The sequence below is a fragment of the Agelaius phoeniceus genome, chromosome 6, assembly GCF_051311805.1.
Source record: "Agelaius phoeniceus isolate bAgePho1 chromosome 6, bAgePho1.hap1, whole genome shotgun sequence".
Lineage (NCBI taxonomy): Eukaryota > Metazoa > Chordata > Aves > Passeriformes > Icteridae > Agelaius > Agelaius phoeniceus.
The window spans coordinates 27556089-27572246 of NC_135270.1; the positions used below are offsets into that span (position 1 = coordinate 27556089).

At 38.5% G+C, this 16158-nt stretch overlaps 1 protein-coding gene across 1 annotated transcript in view; it reads right to left on the reverse strand.

The window, feature by feature from the left end:
• The window catches only part of PLA2G4F (phospholipase A2 group IVF), a 36439-nt gene that overhangs the window by 1371 nt on the left and 18910 nt on the right, over window positions 1-16158 (reverse strand). Inside the window, exons 14-20 of the mRNA XM_054634777.2 lie at window positions 15790-15904; window positions 14480-14617; window positions 13892-13999; window positions 12798-12992; window positions 12307-12473; window positions 11076-11262; window positions 8438-10426 (exon numbers count right to left, since the gene is read on the reverse strand). Of these exons, the coding sequence (XP_054490752.2) occupies window positions 10197-10426; window positions 11076-11262; window positions 12307-12473; window positions 12798-12992; window positions 13892-13999; window positions 14480-14617; window positions 15790-15904 (1140 nt within the window). The 3' untranslated portion in view covers window positions 8438-10196. The remainder of the gene's footprint in view (window positions 1-8437; window positions 10427-11075; window positions 11263-12306; window positions 12474-12797; window positions 12993-13891; window positions 14000-14479; window positions 14618-15789; window positions 15905-16158) is intronic.

A 16158-nucleotide genomic window follows, 5' to 3' on the forward strand; every position in this document is an offset into this window, starting at 1 on the left:
TTCCAACTGTCCTATAAAGAGCTACCTAGGTGAGACCTATCTTAGACAGTTTCAAATTATTATTTTAATTAGTTTTGCCTTTTAATAGATTCAAGCATTCAATGCATGAATGTTTCTGCTTTAAGCTGTACTGCCACTTACACAAAAAAAGCCAGATGACTTCCCACCTAAAGTTTTTTGTTGGGTTGTTTTGTTTTATTGTGGAACAGGTATTACAATAATTATTTCACTTTTTTAATACAACAACGCTTTTGCAGTAATGCTCTAAATGGAAACAAGAAATTCAGCTCACAGGGTTACAAGAGGTAACCTTGTGAGCCCAGCCGCCATTCCATCACTGAACTTCGGCACTGAATTCATTTTGTGTCTCAGTTTGATGACAGTGGATTCTCCTCACTCTTGAGGGACCAAAGTTAGCCATCCACTTAGATAATAAGCCATACTCCCCACTTAAATTCCACTCTTTCCAGAAGGTCCACATTTGGGCCTTTTGTGGATTTCATAAATCAAATTAAGCAATTAACTGCTGAAGCTGCTATGTCATTACACTGTCCTTGCTTACTCTGCACATAGTAAGAGAATAGAACCCAACTAAACAACTCTCCCACCCAGAAGCAGATGTAACCCAGCAATAATATTAAATTACTTGATAACTTGACACTGTGCATCACAAACCACAGTGCAGGTGAGTCACAGTCAGGAAGCCACAGGCCAGAAGGAAGACAAGGTGGCATTTCACCAATACCATCACAACAACAGCAGCCCACAGCACTGATATGAGGTCTGGAGTCACACAGGCCCTTGGACTGGGCCACATAACTTGCAACAGGATGCAGAGGAGCAGAGACCTTGCAGCAGAACCAGCCCAGGCTTTGCAGCCTCTTGAGAGGCAGCTGCAAGTTCTGGAGATGCCCATTTGCCACCAAGATCCCTTACCAGTTTTGACACAGGCTCAGAATCAATTTTCTCTCACAGAAAACAGAGATTGATAATAATTTCTCCAAATTCTCACAGGGTTTCTACAGATATTTGACATCAAATATTTAATATTTAATAGAAAGCAAAGGGGAAAATAGCCTTCAGAGTCTGGCTCACAAGCTTCCCAAGACCAGTAGCTTCTGAGAGGAAACTGCCATGGTAAAGAGACAGAGACTTCTTGGTCTGAGCTCTGATACACCAATGCCGATACAGGGTCCAACCTCATTTCTAAAAATACTTGTGCTTTGATCTTCATAACCTGCTGAAGCAAAGCTGTTGGGCTGTTGATTCATTTGTGAAAGCAATGCTATTAATGCTCAAGATGTGCATCCAGACACTGAACAGAGTATTTGCCACTTCAATATTGATCCAGTCACTGATCAGAAGACTGTGCTTGAATATACTATTTTACTTTTCTCTTAAATAATATCTCTAGGTATCAGACTTCATTTACACGACCCAAACAAGCCATCCCAAAACTTAATAATAATCCTTTTTGACCTAGAGTCTGACAAAGACAGAAGTGACAGCAAATTAAATCCTTAAGAAATTAAATCTTCATGCATTTTTTATTATAAAGCATTTGGGGAAAATGAAGAACAAGGGCATTGAGCTGCATTTCCTGTTTTGATAACAGAGAAAATTCCACAGGAAACATCTTTCTTGTGAGACAATAACAAATAAAGTGACTTTCTATTGTCTGCTGCACAAGAGTTGCACAATTTTACAATATCCTGTTAAAGTTTTGTCCTAATACATTATTCAATATGACTACAAAAAAAATTTTCACATTCACATTGCAAATTTAGGCATATCTAGTCACAGCACCCAGAATACACCTTCATCTTCAGCTCTGACCAGAAGATATCACCTGATATCACTGACTCATAGGAGACAAGGTGGTCCCATATTAGAGGCTATAAAGTTGCATCTACACCACCAGTCAAGCATATGATTTGGTGCAGCCAAACCTTGAGTTTTGGGCCCCTCACTACAAAAAGGACATTAGGTTTCTGGAGCAGGTTTAGAGAAGGGCAACAGAGGTAGAGAAAGGTCTGGAGTGTAAGCCAGATGAAGAGCAGCTGAGGGAGCTGGAATTGTTTAGCCTGGAGAAAAGGAGGCTCGGGGGGGCCTTATCACTCTCTACAACTGCCTAAGAGGAAGTTGTAGCAAGGGGGGCATTGGACTCTTCTCCCAAGTAACACACAACAAAACAACACTACACGACAACAAAACAAGAGGAAATGGCTTCAAGTTGCTCCAGAGCAGATTTAGATTAGATATTAGGAAAAAAACTCACTGAAAGGGTTGTCAAGCACTGCAACAGGCTGCCAAGGGAAGTGGTTGAGTCACCATCCCTGGAGATATTTAAGACACATAGACCCAACCCTTAAGGACATGTGGACTCGGTGGTGGACTCGGACACGTTATGCTAACAGTTGGACTACATGATCTTAAGCATCTTTTCCAGCCTAAATTGTTCTATGCTTCTACATCTTCTTCAGACAGCTTGCAAGAGAGACTGAGTCTTGTAGCAGCACTCAGGTAGGCCTGATACTTCAATATGGTTGGTCATAGTCTAGAGGGAATTAGAACTTGGAACATTTCAACCTTCTGCTTTAGGTGAGAATCAAGAAAAATCAGAATCTTTCACTCAGGATGATTCACGTTTTACAGTACTGATTTCAGTTGTTGGTATATTTCTTCCATTCAAAAGCCATGCAAAAAGCCTGGAGTACCTGACCTGTTAGTCTGGGTATTGTACTTATAAGAAGTAGCTTGTAAAAATAATACTTACAGTGGATCATATTCATTTCCTTAGACAAAAAGCAGCTGTCAGTGAGAAGGACCATTCCTTCTGCCCACATTTCAGAACTGTGGTCTGCTCCTATGTTTCTTTGCTTCTATGTTTCTCCCTCTGAGGAGGGAGAAGAAGACATTCCTGTGAGCAAACTTTCAGATGTCAAAGTGGCTGCATAACAGGCATCAGTCTTGACTGCACCTCTGCTTGTGACTTACAGGCAGTGCTTTATAAAATTAATGCTTAGTGGAAAGATATTTTAAAAGCAATAACCTCCCAAGTTGTGCTCACAAAGTCATCAAAAGAAAAAGAAGATTCTCATGCTTATCTCCTTCAGGAGTAGCAGGTGATGTGGATGAAATATATAGCATCAGTAAGGCGGAGCTTTCTTCTTTTGTTATCACTTGGTCAGGGAGCAAGTCCAGTTGCCAGCCAGGAAAAAAGACACTAGCAGAATATTCAGAAGGTTGGTTTGTTCTTGTCTTCTTTATGTAAGGAAATTGAGAGATCTCAGCCCTCCAGATACAGGGAACCATGAACATCTGTCTCCATCACCATCCCTTTACACCACCGTAGAATAACTCCTTAGAGTAAAACAGAGGTTTTGACCAATTTAAATTCTACCAAAGCTGTATTGGTGCCACAAAAGTGGGACTTTAGAAAAAAAACAGCTATTCAGATAAACTTCAGTAGTTCTACAATTCCACCTTACAAAAACACAAAAGCCACCAAGAATTTCCAAAATACCAGTTTTCCCATGATTCTACTAAACAATAACTGTTTAAAATATTCTTAAGTTCCTATGGAATCATCACAGATAATGACATTTTACCTTTTTGATATAATTTACAGTGACATATTAAACTAATGAGCTCATCCAATTACAGAAGTGTGTTTTCCTTATTTGCTAAAGGATTACCACACTTCAGTTCCAAATCAACCACAGCTTGCTTAATGAAGTCACAGTGTAACATCCCATTAATTTTACTTTTCTCTTAAATAATTCTTGGGAGGTGCAAGCCTCTACCTCCTTGATCCCCAGACACCTCAGCTTTGCAGAACTGAAGGAAGCTACAGACTGTGTTTGTCAGAGGAGCATCTGGACCAGATGCTGTGCACAAGCAGGCATGTCAGACCTCCAAGAGAAAGCAGCGCCGCCAGGGTGGGGTGGAGACGAAGATCAGGAGCAGGCACCAGAACTCTCCATGACAGAGTGCCACTGCCCCCTGAGGGCTGACTGTAGGAAGGGAAGGAGCACGCAGAAACAAGGATTTTCATGGGCCTCAGAGATCCTACTGAATTACCTAAATAATTAATGAAGCAATTTTATTGGGCAGAAAAAAATGTTGATAATCAGTGGATCTACCAGTATTTCAGAATACTGGTAAAGTATTCTTTACTGCAAAGACCATGGTTGTCTCCTTGGATCTGTGTCACTATCAGTGAGGGGGGCACTAATAAAATCTCAATTGTCTATGTAGCTATCTGTTTTTACAGACTTCTAAGGATATTTCTTTGATAAATAAGTCAAATTCTGCTGGGATTAGCCACAGGTTAAAAAATATTTGAGTAGGATACACATGCATAGGGAATAAGGTCTCCTAAATCTTGATGCCTTAAAAAAAAAAGCCATAAAAAAAAAGAGAGAGAGAAGAAAAATTACAGTTCCTTGAAAATTTATTTATTAAGAAGATTTAATAAATATTTTTATTATTATTTTAAAATAATCTTAACTGTTTTCCTAAAGAAAACAGAGTTCACAAAATAAGGCTTCTTGGAATACTGAGACAATTATACCTGTCCAACAGTTACCTTTCAATTAGCAGCCAATGCCTGATTCTCTGACAGAAGAGAAGTAGGGGATTTTGCCCTCAATGCCTGACCAAATTACAAATACCCTATGAGACTCAGATAGAAATCATCAAAACGAGAGAAAACTCAAAATAGCTGTAAATTGAATGGAGCGGACTTCCATTTCCTGATGCATACTGTGAACTCTACAACCTCAAGTATCATAAAATCATAGAATGGCTTGGGTTCAACCAGAATACATGTTTTTCTGACTTTTCTCACACACATTTCTTCCCAACATATTGCTTTAACACTGTTGACATGTTATAAATTAACTTCTGGTGTAATACTCTCATTAAAACATCATATGCATCATTATGCAGATTCCAGTAATGGTTCCACAGTAAAGCCCAAGGTGAAATTTGCAGATAAAACTTGCTTAAACTTGCCATGTTTCACAATGGACTAATGAATGCAGCTGTCCAGATGCCATTTTTCAGCACACCTCATTACAAAACAGGGGTTAACTTCTGCAAGCAAAGCATTCACAAAGCACTTGAAAAATACAGTCCCGCCCACTCTGATCCCTGTCAAGCTTCTCAGTTCCAGCTCTGCTTTAAATTGCCACAATTTTCTAACAGGAAAAAGTCAAACACACACAAAAAATCCCAACAAAAGTGCAAAAAACAAAAACAAAACACAGACAAACACCAACACACGCTTAAGAAAAAAACCAGAGTGAGTTGGGAAATAATCTTAACAGCAGGGAACTTCCATTGCTCTGCCACATTGGTGGCTGCCCCTGTGGTGGAATGTTGAAGGAAAAATATCCCCACACCCTACATTTAAATCATGGATGTGTCTGCAATGAGTCTTCTAATTCTGACTAGGGCTTGACACTGCTATGGTTGTGCAGTGGTCACACTATACTTTAGATTTAGGGGTTTATAGCTGCTTTCCAATAAGAAACTTTAGCAGCAGAGATGGAAAAGAATGCGTTGCAAAGATACTGAGCCTGGTTAACTTCACAGAAGTACCACAAAACCTTCTTTATTTTCTACTTGTTACAAAGCAGAAGGAAATGCTTGTGATGGTCAAAGTGGGCAGGGACAGTAACCATAATTATACTTTTATAAAGATATTTTTCCCCCATTGGGGCTATGTAAAGATTTGTTTGTTTTATAGCTGAATGTCTCATACAAAATTTAATTACCTTTATGATATTGTGGGATTTTTTAAAAAAAGAAAATAATTTGAAACTTTGTCTATAATTTTCTGAGCAGCATTTTTTTACCACACCTAGCTGATCAGGCTTTACAGCTCTTTGTGTTTACCCCTAAGGTAAACTCAGCCTGATATTTACATCAACACCCTTGGGCTGAAAGTACATAAGGTATGAATCATAGTCTCTGTGGAATCCTCAACAGAAGTTCTAGTTTGTGTGACATTATACAACTCTTAGCTGACATTATTGTGATGGTCAGCAATGCAATAACTAGTTCAGAAAACAAACAACCACAACCAAAAAATCCACCACCTGCATGTGCTGTTGAGCTTCACTGAAACCATGGATAAAAAAGTGCAATAGTAAAAAATGTTAGCATGATTACAAACTCACAAAATTACAGAAGATGGGGTACATGAAAAATAATTAATAATTCATGTTTTATCTATGTAATTTATATAACGTATATATTTATATAGTAATGATAATCATTTATGAAGCCTATAGTTTGTAACAGAACGTGTTCCCACATGTCTCCCTTATTACTAACCCCAATTCTAATTGAGATATTTTGCCTTGAAATTGAAAACTCCCTCTATCAGATATATTTGGAGGAAATAAGCTTGTACCAAATACCATTTTACAGCAAGCCTGCTAAACACAGCAGGCTATTCTAGCTCAAGGTCTTGTCTTATGATACTCCAAGATTATAAATGCAGCAGGTGATGCCTTGTTGAGAAGTATCATATAAGAGGGCACTACTCCCTTTAAAGGAATTGAAAAATGTGACAGGTATGAAGAAGCACCCAGGTGTGTGTGTCAGTGCACAGACTGTACTCCACTCCTGCAGTAGGATTTATTCTAAGGAGAAAACAATTCAGGCTCCCGTTGCTTATATGGAGCCTAGGGAGATATCAGCATTTCCCTTCCTACCAGTTGTTGAGCCCTGATCACAAAGATGTGAAACAAGAGAACACTTCTTAAAAACATTGGCATACCTTTGTATAAATCATTTGTTCTATGTATAAATCATTGTTCTGCTTCTGCTTTACATGTCCACCAATAAGTTAGCCTAACCATTCTCAATGTTTTCAGAGATTTCACGAAACTCTTAAACATTATTTTTATGTTCAGCCTCAGTTTATTCCTTAATATATTTGTTCTCACACCACCATTGGCCTTCTAGCTTTATCTCCCTTCTCTAAGTTGTTTACATGTAGAACAGACGAGTCCATTCTCAATTGTTGCTGTGACAAACAAATTAACCTACAGTCATCCAGTGTCCTCTCAAATGACAGGTTTTTCCTTTCCCATACATACTCCTTCATCCATGCCTCTGCCGTGAGTTAATTTTCCTCAAATATGGGTGACATTCCAGCATAAAATTGGTCTACGTAAAACCCTATCAGAACTTTGTTCAACAGTATTTCCTTTTTCCACTGGAAATGTTTCAACCTCCCGCACCTCTAGATCTCATAACCTTTTTCAAATCCAAGTCATATCAATATCAACTTCTGATTAAACATTGGTTCCTGTGTTTGTTTTTCTTCCTTTTGAGGTGTTTAAAGTGCCTCAACTGGCAACTGAACTAATCACAAACATGTGAATAAAGTCTAACCTGGTGTAATATTTGCCACATCAAAAGCAACAGAGTTAGCAATACTTCTGTCCCAGATTAAGATTTTTAGGTGCGGCTCCAGATAAATTTTTCATCTACTGGAGTTGATAGACTCCAAAGATTTTGCACTGGACTATAAAAAAGTAAAGTTCAACATAACAACATTGCTTGGCTATGAACAAATTTGGAGATATTGGAGAAGTGTAAAAATAAATTCAACCATTCTATTCCAAGGTACAGCACCCTTAAGAAAACACCACCACCTTTTGTTCTGTGCTCCTGCATTTTCCCAGGCAGCTCTCTTTCTAGGACACCGAGACCTTTACTAAGACTCCTGCTCCACAGAACTGGCTTAAACACTTTCAGCAGCAGGCCACCAGTGGTTTTCCCTCTCTGCTAAGCCATCACAAGGTTCTGCTCCCTTCTTTGCCCTGAATTTCCTGTTTACCTGCTGCCGCCCTGAGCAATCTAACAAAGAAGCAGATCTTTTACCTTCACAGCATTATGGTGCTTGCATTTCAAGTTTAATTCCTCTTAGAATCACTGCAGGTACAATAAGACCTGTATTGTATCTGACCTGTGTCAGAAGTGACTGGAGATGCTATCAGAAGATCTGCTGCCACACAGAAGTTTGTCTTTAACACTGCAAGGGCAGACAAAAAAAGCAGATATTTTCATATGAAGTAATTATTTTCTTATTAGACTATGATATCCCATTAGTTATTTTATGTTGTTCCTTCACTACTTCAGGATTCAAAAATCCACAGCAGGAATTATTATAAAAATCTTCCAAAGTTTTTTTATTTAAATATAAGAATTAATTGCTGATACAACAGCATCAACCAGTGAACTTACAAAATCTTAGTTGCTAAGCACTTAGCAGAAAAGAAGAATCAGCTAGAGCTTATCAGCTATGTATAACATGGTCATCATCTGCAGAGGAAAAGAAACCCATATTATTATGACTGCAAAACGATCCTTATCTGTGCAATCTAGCAAGCCCACAAAAGGAAGACGACCTTACCTGCAATACCTGTTGATGTGAGTAGATGGTCTTGCAGATGCAGGCCGTGTGCTCTTTTTCCATTGTAATATAGATCAGATCAGAGGCTGAAGTACCTAGTTAATTCACTTAGTCCAACTTAAAACCAAGAAGTTTTAGAAACTCTTTTTAAAATTATCCTGCTGTAGGGACAATTGAAGCAAAGTCATTGTGATTCCATTGTGAGTCAGTTGAATTCACCAGCACAACTTCCAACTCTTAGTAAGATAGCAAAAAACCACAGTTCTTGACCTTGAAAACTTAGTCACTTTCAATTTCTCAGTTGAAACAGGTTTTCCACATTTTTAAGATTCTTTAGGAAGTAACTGGTATTATCTTGCTCATCCTCCCCTTGATTAGGTTGTCTGCAGTAAACAGCAAATACAAAGATTTCTTTCTTGGCTCAGCCCCCGATTTTCATCCACAAGCTATCAACGTAGTTGTCTGACAAGTGTACTTAAGAAAAAACTGTGAAGAGCGTGTGAGAAAACTAATATTTATTAAAAGAGAAATATATGAAAAATTTATTAAGAACCATACTCATCTAAAAGCCCTTAGATAATTTCATAAGACAAACCTCCTGTCCTCAGTTTTAAATCCAGAATCCATACATTCAGCTCAATGTAAAAGCCATAAAACTAACAGTGCTCATTTGCCACTGTTCTGCATTACATCTTTTCCAACTGCATAATTCAGTGCTTTTCTCTGGGCTTTATACAAAGTGAGGTGAATCCCATCCCACAGCACAGCAGCATTTTACATTATTTTATTAATTCACATTCATAAGGTGTGCCTACCTTGACTATTGACATTTCTAAATATGTAGACACAAAAATTCCTTCAACAAAGGCCTGGGTGAATTACAAGCTGAAGATTAGGGAAAAAATATCTATTTCAAACCCTTCAAAGGAGCCTTCCTTCCTCTTACACAGGAAGAGAAAGCTGAGGCTTATGGCATTTTCATCATGGTTTCATCATCTCATGATGATCAAACTATAGGAAGCAGTAACAAAATCCCACAATGTGTTTTTATTGTTACATATAAAAAACATTTATTTCCTTGTTTACCAAACAATTTTTTTACCAAAATAAGATACTCTGCATAGAATTTCTGGGAGACTAAAAGCCATTGAAATCCTTGAGAAGGATAGGAAGGAAATTGAAATCGTGAATGGCAAAATGGGAAGCAGGTAATGACTGTTCAGTCTTGAAAGCACATGGGCATCAGCCGTAGCAAGGTGAAAGCAAAAGGAGGCATTTCCTCTCTCAGTGTGTCATTTCATCTGTGGAGCTCTTCTTCAGATGATGTAACTTGTAAAAGTTCATTAAGGGAGGTTTGTAAGCAAGAGATAAAAGTACAGAAGGAAACTGTTTCCTCAAACACCAACACACCTTTGACAAAAAAGAGGTGCATCACTCAGTAGAGGCTGGAAGATTATTCTCCAGAAGCTCAAATGGATTGTGTAGACCTCTCAAATCATCTGGAATCAGCCACTGTGATTGGAGATACTGAGCTGAGTAATTCCTCACTCTTCCCCACACAAGGAAGCAACATCCATGTTGTACTGTACATTCCTTGAGTTTTCATCAGAGCACATAACCTGGAATGAGTTTTCAGTGTCAGGTGTACTACTCCCTCCCCAGGAAGGGAGTTTCCAGCCATTCACTATCACTATTCTGTCTTGAACCTCACGGCTTTTGTACACTGCAGCCTCTCTGTATCCTCAGCCTTGGAAACTGCTCATCTATTTGACTTATTGGTGACTTTCTTCAACTTCCTCCTTTGCAGAGCCAAGTTTAGGGTTTTGAGGAGAGTGTCCTTGTTATTCAGAACATTGTAGCGATTCACTTCCACTAACCTGCTGAAATCATACGGCTCAAAGGTGAAGTTTAGTGTACGGTAAGGGGAATCATTTGACTCAATGATAAAGTCACCAAAGGATTTCTCTTCTTCTGACTCACGTTCAACTCCTGCAGCAAGAAAGAAAGAAAAAAAATCATGAAAAACCCTCTGCTGTGGTAGAATCATTTTGGTTGAATTCAGCTAGGAGGAGATCAGAGACAATTCTGTTGAAATTTAACTTTTTCCCCAAAGCTCCTCCTCAGAGATATCAGCTCCTTCCAAAATATTTGAAAGCTGAAGGGACAAAATATTCTCTTTCTATTTCCACTTGGCTCCAAAATACAGAACTAAAATACATTTTCATAGTGATAAATTTTAAGGTCATCTTTTATTATTATGCTCAAAATAAGGAATATAAAGCTCAATTTTCCCCAGAAGTGCTGCTCTACACTAAAATGAAAGACAAACCTCAAGTTCAACTGGCCCTAGGCGTACCATGCCCCTTAAATTTAAATACCAGTCTTAAAAGATGAACAGCAAAGTAGTTTACTGCAAACAGTAACTACTGTGGGGGAAGGGGTGTTGTGAGCCTCTTCTCTCATCCTGCCTTTCAAAAAACTAATGGAAACTGATTCTACCTTAAATGTAAATAACAATCTAACAATTACAGAGTAATATTAAGAAGAATCAAAAGAGGAACATTGACCTCACTGAATTTTCCCCATCAGCACACACAAAGAATTGTTAGAAGAGTGCTTTAAGAGGCAGCTAGTTTACCTGGAGCTTTGTATTTCTGGAAGGTGTCATTCACGAGTGGGAAATGGAGTACAATTGGAGCCTGTGGATTATCATCATCCACAAACATGTAACACTCTTTTGGCTTCTTTTCATCTTCCTCTGTAAATTTGATTTTTGGAAAAGGAATTTCCTGCTCCTCACAATATTTCTGAGTCAGCTCTAGAACCTGTTATCAGAGGAAAAAGATAATTGCAACACAACACCAGCAACACTTCTAAAATCATCTAACTGCAATCCTCAAAGGGAAAGAGATTTTCTTTTAAAAAAAAAGAAGTAACAGGAACTCAGCTTCAAATCAGCAGAAACAACTTCTAAAGCTGGTAATATAGAAGAATGAAGAGCAGAACTGCAACAAATATCAACAGATTGCAGCAGAAACTTTTTATGCTTTCCTACTTCTAAATCTATTCACCTTGACTTTTCTGCAGTTAATAATAAACACTTGTATGTATAGAAAATAACTTGTTTGTATGAAGAAAATCACCAATAGCCACTCTTTCTTTAGAAGGACATATCTCAGTGACAATAATCTTATGGGCCAAACAAATAGTCTTTTTTTACTTAATCTGCTTAGGCTTCTGAAATTTTTTGAATCTTCTTACAGTTGTCAACTTTCTATTTTCTCATGACCTTCACGGGAAAAAGCATAGCAAAATAACCTTTGAAATATCTTTCCAGAGGAAGACAGACCAAGAGAGGTGGGGCTGCTCAGTCTGGAGAAGAGAAGGCACCAGGGAGACCTTGCAACACCTTCCAGTACTACAGGAGGCTTACAGGAAGGAACTGGAGAGTGACTTTTCACAAGGACGTGTAGTGATAGGACAAGGGGGAAACAGCCCTAATCTGAAGGAGGGTAAGTTGAGATTAGATATTTGGAAGATCTCACCACTGTGAAGGTGGTGAGACACTGGCACAGGTTGCCCAGAGAAGCTGTGGACACCCCACCCCTGGAAGCGTTCAAGGCCAGGGTGGATAGGAGTTTAAGCAAACTTGTCTAGTGAAAGGTGTCCCTGCCCATGATAGCAGGGTTGAAATGAGATGATCCTTGATGTCTCTTCCAACCCAAACCATTCTGTGATTCCATGAAAGATATATGGATTTGTTTTCATTTGTTGATTAGTATTTGTATTCAGCTTCAAGTGATCTGCTGCCACTGAGTATGATTCTGTGCTTTTATGTTCATGTAATAATGCTCAGCTACATCTCTCACCTCAAATGGAGCTTCCCAGGAAAAATTGAATGACAGGATAACATCCACATCCCTCTCTGGCTGAAGTACCAAAGGAAAGGGAGAGTTGATGGAAAAGCCACCATCCACTAAGTACAAGTTCTCTTCCATGGGAGTCAGCTGGTTGGGAAACACGTCCAGGTGACTATCTGTAAGACACTCCAAGTAACTATATCGCTTCATTACACATGTATTGGCAGAAGAAATAGACAAAGCTCATATTAGTGTCATAAGAAGAAAAAAGACATTCGAACATGCACTTTCATCTGAGACAGACTTATAAAATCTGATGATAAGCTTGCCTTATATGACAGAACAAATATAGTGGATCAAAATTTTAGCTAAGGTGTAAGAAGGGACATATGCCCTGGCTTCAGCAGAACAAAGTCAAGCTCACTAACGTTCTGTGACATTGGGATATTATATAGTGTGTTAATATTTTTTGATAGTCAGAAACACATAAACTCCTTTACCTCTCCAAGTCACAAATTTCTTGATGTTAACATAATCTTTATGAAGATACAATCCCTTCATGAAGTTGAAGGTTTCTCCACATGTGACCCGGGACATGAAGAAATCCTGAAATATTTGTAACAAGGGGCCCCCAGGTATAACCAAGCGAGTCTTCAGCCGTGCTGGGTCTTGGAAATGGAATCTTTGGCAGTCATCTGCAGAAGTCACAGAAGGAGGCAGAACATGCACATAATGCCAGCTCCAACATTTCAATTAGGCCTTTTTGTACAATTTTTAACCAGCTGTTCTAAGGCTGAATTTGTCCCCTAATAAGAGTATTGTAATGAAATTTAAATGAGATGCATATTCCATAGGTGGGTGATTTACTAGCCCTGTTTAATGGGAAAAGCATTACTCATAAAACATTGCCTATATTAATTTCAAACCTACACAAAGAAACCTTTGTTACCAAGTGACAACCACTTCTGTTACATAAGACAACAGTCAACCACACACAGTAGCATTTATAACTACACAAAACAAAAAGGGTTGGGGTGTTCTGGGGGAACCAGGGCTGGAAAGGCAGAGAAAAAAAAATCTCTTCATCCACTAGCTACTATAAGGCCATAACTATGCACATGAACAAGTCCCAGCCTCTAAAACACTTTTCACTTTAATGGACAAATGGAGATCAATGAATAAGCATACAACCAGCTTATCCAATACTACAAAAAGCAGACTATGGGGGGAACCAAAAGCCTCTTTTTTTCCATTTCCTGCTTAGCAAACCAGCTTCTATTCTTCCTCTTCTCAAGATTATGATGCCTGCACTTTAATATGTGTTTAAGACAGCTCCCAGAACTAGCCCAAATTTTAGTCAAAGTCAGATACCAATTCTTTTTAAAAGAAGAGGAAGTATACTAAAGAAACAATTTCTCTTCACTATAAAAGTGATCAAAGGGAATAACACACAATAAAAGAGATCTGTCCCAATCCATTCTTTGTGCTAATCTTGAAAACTACAAACAGCACATTTTTGCATCATATTATTTGTGATCACTACAAAAATCAGCCATCTTTTGAAAAGCCCAACTCTTTTTATGTATGTTCTTACCTACAACTTTGATAACATCTTTGAAAGAATCTAGAAAGCTCAGTCCTATACCAACCACCTTCAGGCAGATATCATCCAAGCTTGCAGCAAAGGCACTGCCCCACATTCCTGCAGGAAAAATGCGGAAGAATTTAACACTCAAAAGGTTTCTCACAGAACCAAAAGGCCTATAATTCACCTGACATTTTTCATGGGAGAGGGCTGTCACTTGATTCTCTACTATTCTAACAGTTCTAATTAAAACCTTGGTGTTAATCATGTGACAAATCATGATGTTACGATATAATGCAGAAAATTTTCCCAGAGAAAAGCATGGAAAAGACATTAAGAGAACAGGAAGATCAACAGTAGACAGGCAATTTTTGACAGGCAGCTATAATAGAGTCATCTTGCAGACTCAGGACATCAGAATGCAACACTGTGAACCAATTATGAACCTAAAGCTCTGGAGAAAGACTGACATGTTTCATTCTTCAAGTTCTTTTGGAAGGGAAAAAAGGCATGGACTTCAGTTCATAAGTCCCCAAAGCAGCAAAGTTCCTTTCCATCTCCTTATATGATAATTTAATCATTATCATAAGATCACACCTTGTAGAAAACAAATCCTGGGCTCTGGATGTTTCTGGACAAGCCGTCCCATGAAGAACTCGCTGTCAAAATCCTCTGTTCGAACAAAAGCTCCATATTTGCGAAATCCAACTTCATGGGGAGTGAACTCACACCATTCTAAGAACAAGCCAACAGGATATTTACTCATCTCAGAAGAAACATGAGTGAAAATATTTATCTGATATCTGTTCACACAGGGGAGACAGACGGGACTCTCCCCCCACTTTTCACAATCACTATGGATTTCTCTGCCTCTCTACTCTAGTTTCTATGTACATATTATTAACAAAAATTCTTGTGAAGGCTTTCATTCCATCTTGACTTTGTTACTATGGAAACAACCTGCATATTTTACTTTTTATTTAAACCATTTTGATGGCTCCCTTTTCCATCCAAATTGAAGCCACATTATTTTTTTCAGCTTTTCCCTGCACTACAAACCATCTCTCAGGACCTACTACAGTACTGGCTTGAAAACCCAATTGACCCACTGCGTCAGACTTCACTGTTTGCTTAGCCAAGTGCCCCCTCATGCTTGAAAGATTCCCACAAAGAGCTGAAAAATAAGGGTCATCCAGTCCAACTCCTGGGCCTGCATAGATCAACCTGACAAAACACAGCATGCATCTGGAAGCATTATCCAAGTCCTTCTTGAGCTCTGGCAGGCTGGATCAAATTGAATTCACTGCCATACACACAACTCCTCAGAACAAAACAAACAAGTTCCCTAGTGGTACACAGGTGGACACAAACATTTGTGTTCCTGTCTCACTCATCTATCCCCACTTGTTGCATCATATTTAAAGTTTCATTGAAAGACTACTTTTCATATTTTTACTGTAAGAACTCAGACCACTAAAACATAAAATTTTGTTGATTCATATTACAAGGTGGCCAATCCATCATTTTAGATTAATCCTACAGATATTTTTTATCTAAGACTATAAAAGAAACTGGTTTCCTTATCACCAAGGCCTCTAATTCTTTGATTCAGACAGAGACACATATATTACAGGAACATTCTCAGCTCCTGAAAATTTCAGGCAGTTTCTAGCAAAACCTGTGGAGTGGCCAACAGTTCTCAATCTCATTTCTCCATTTTAGCCACAAAGAAGACATTAGCTATGAGGATGATAATACTTTTCCAATCTGTTTCCTACTGCCTCTTGCACTACCACCTGCTGCTTGAGCTGTATTTCCTGTTATCAGCTGCTCACTATCCAAGCAACTGGATAGATGAAATAAAGCTATGGACTCCAGCAAACAAAAATAAATGACCATGTTCATACCTGCAAAGTCACCACTGCTCATATTGGGTCTCACATTGACAGCTGCATAGATAGGATAAGGGTTCTGGGCCCATTTCACTGCTTCTTGCTGGTCAGATAGCTTTGATGGATCTTCCTGGTCACAAGCAAGGAAGGAGGAGCCCACTTAAGTCAGGTAAATTCTGTACCCATAGTTTGATAATTGGTAGCTGTTGCTTAGCATTTCTGATTAACAACAGAATTCTAATTCAAAGTCCTTTTTCTTCTCCACTGTCCAGGTATATGGTTAGATTTGTCCAAAATATTTCTGCAGCTGTGTATTTAGAGTATTTAATGTTAATAATAAACTAGCTATCTCTCTGATTTTCAATCTCAATTACACAGAAAATA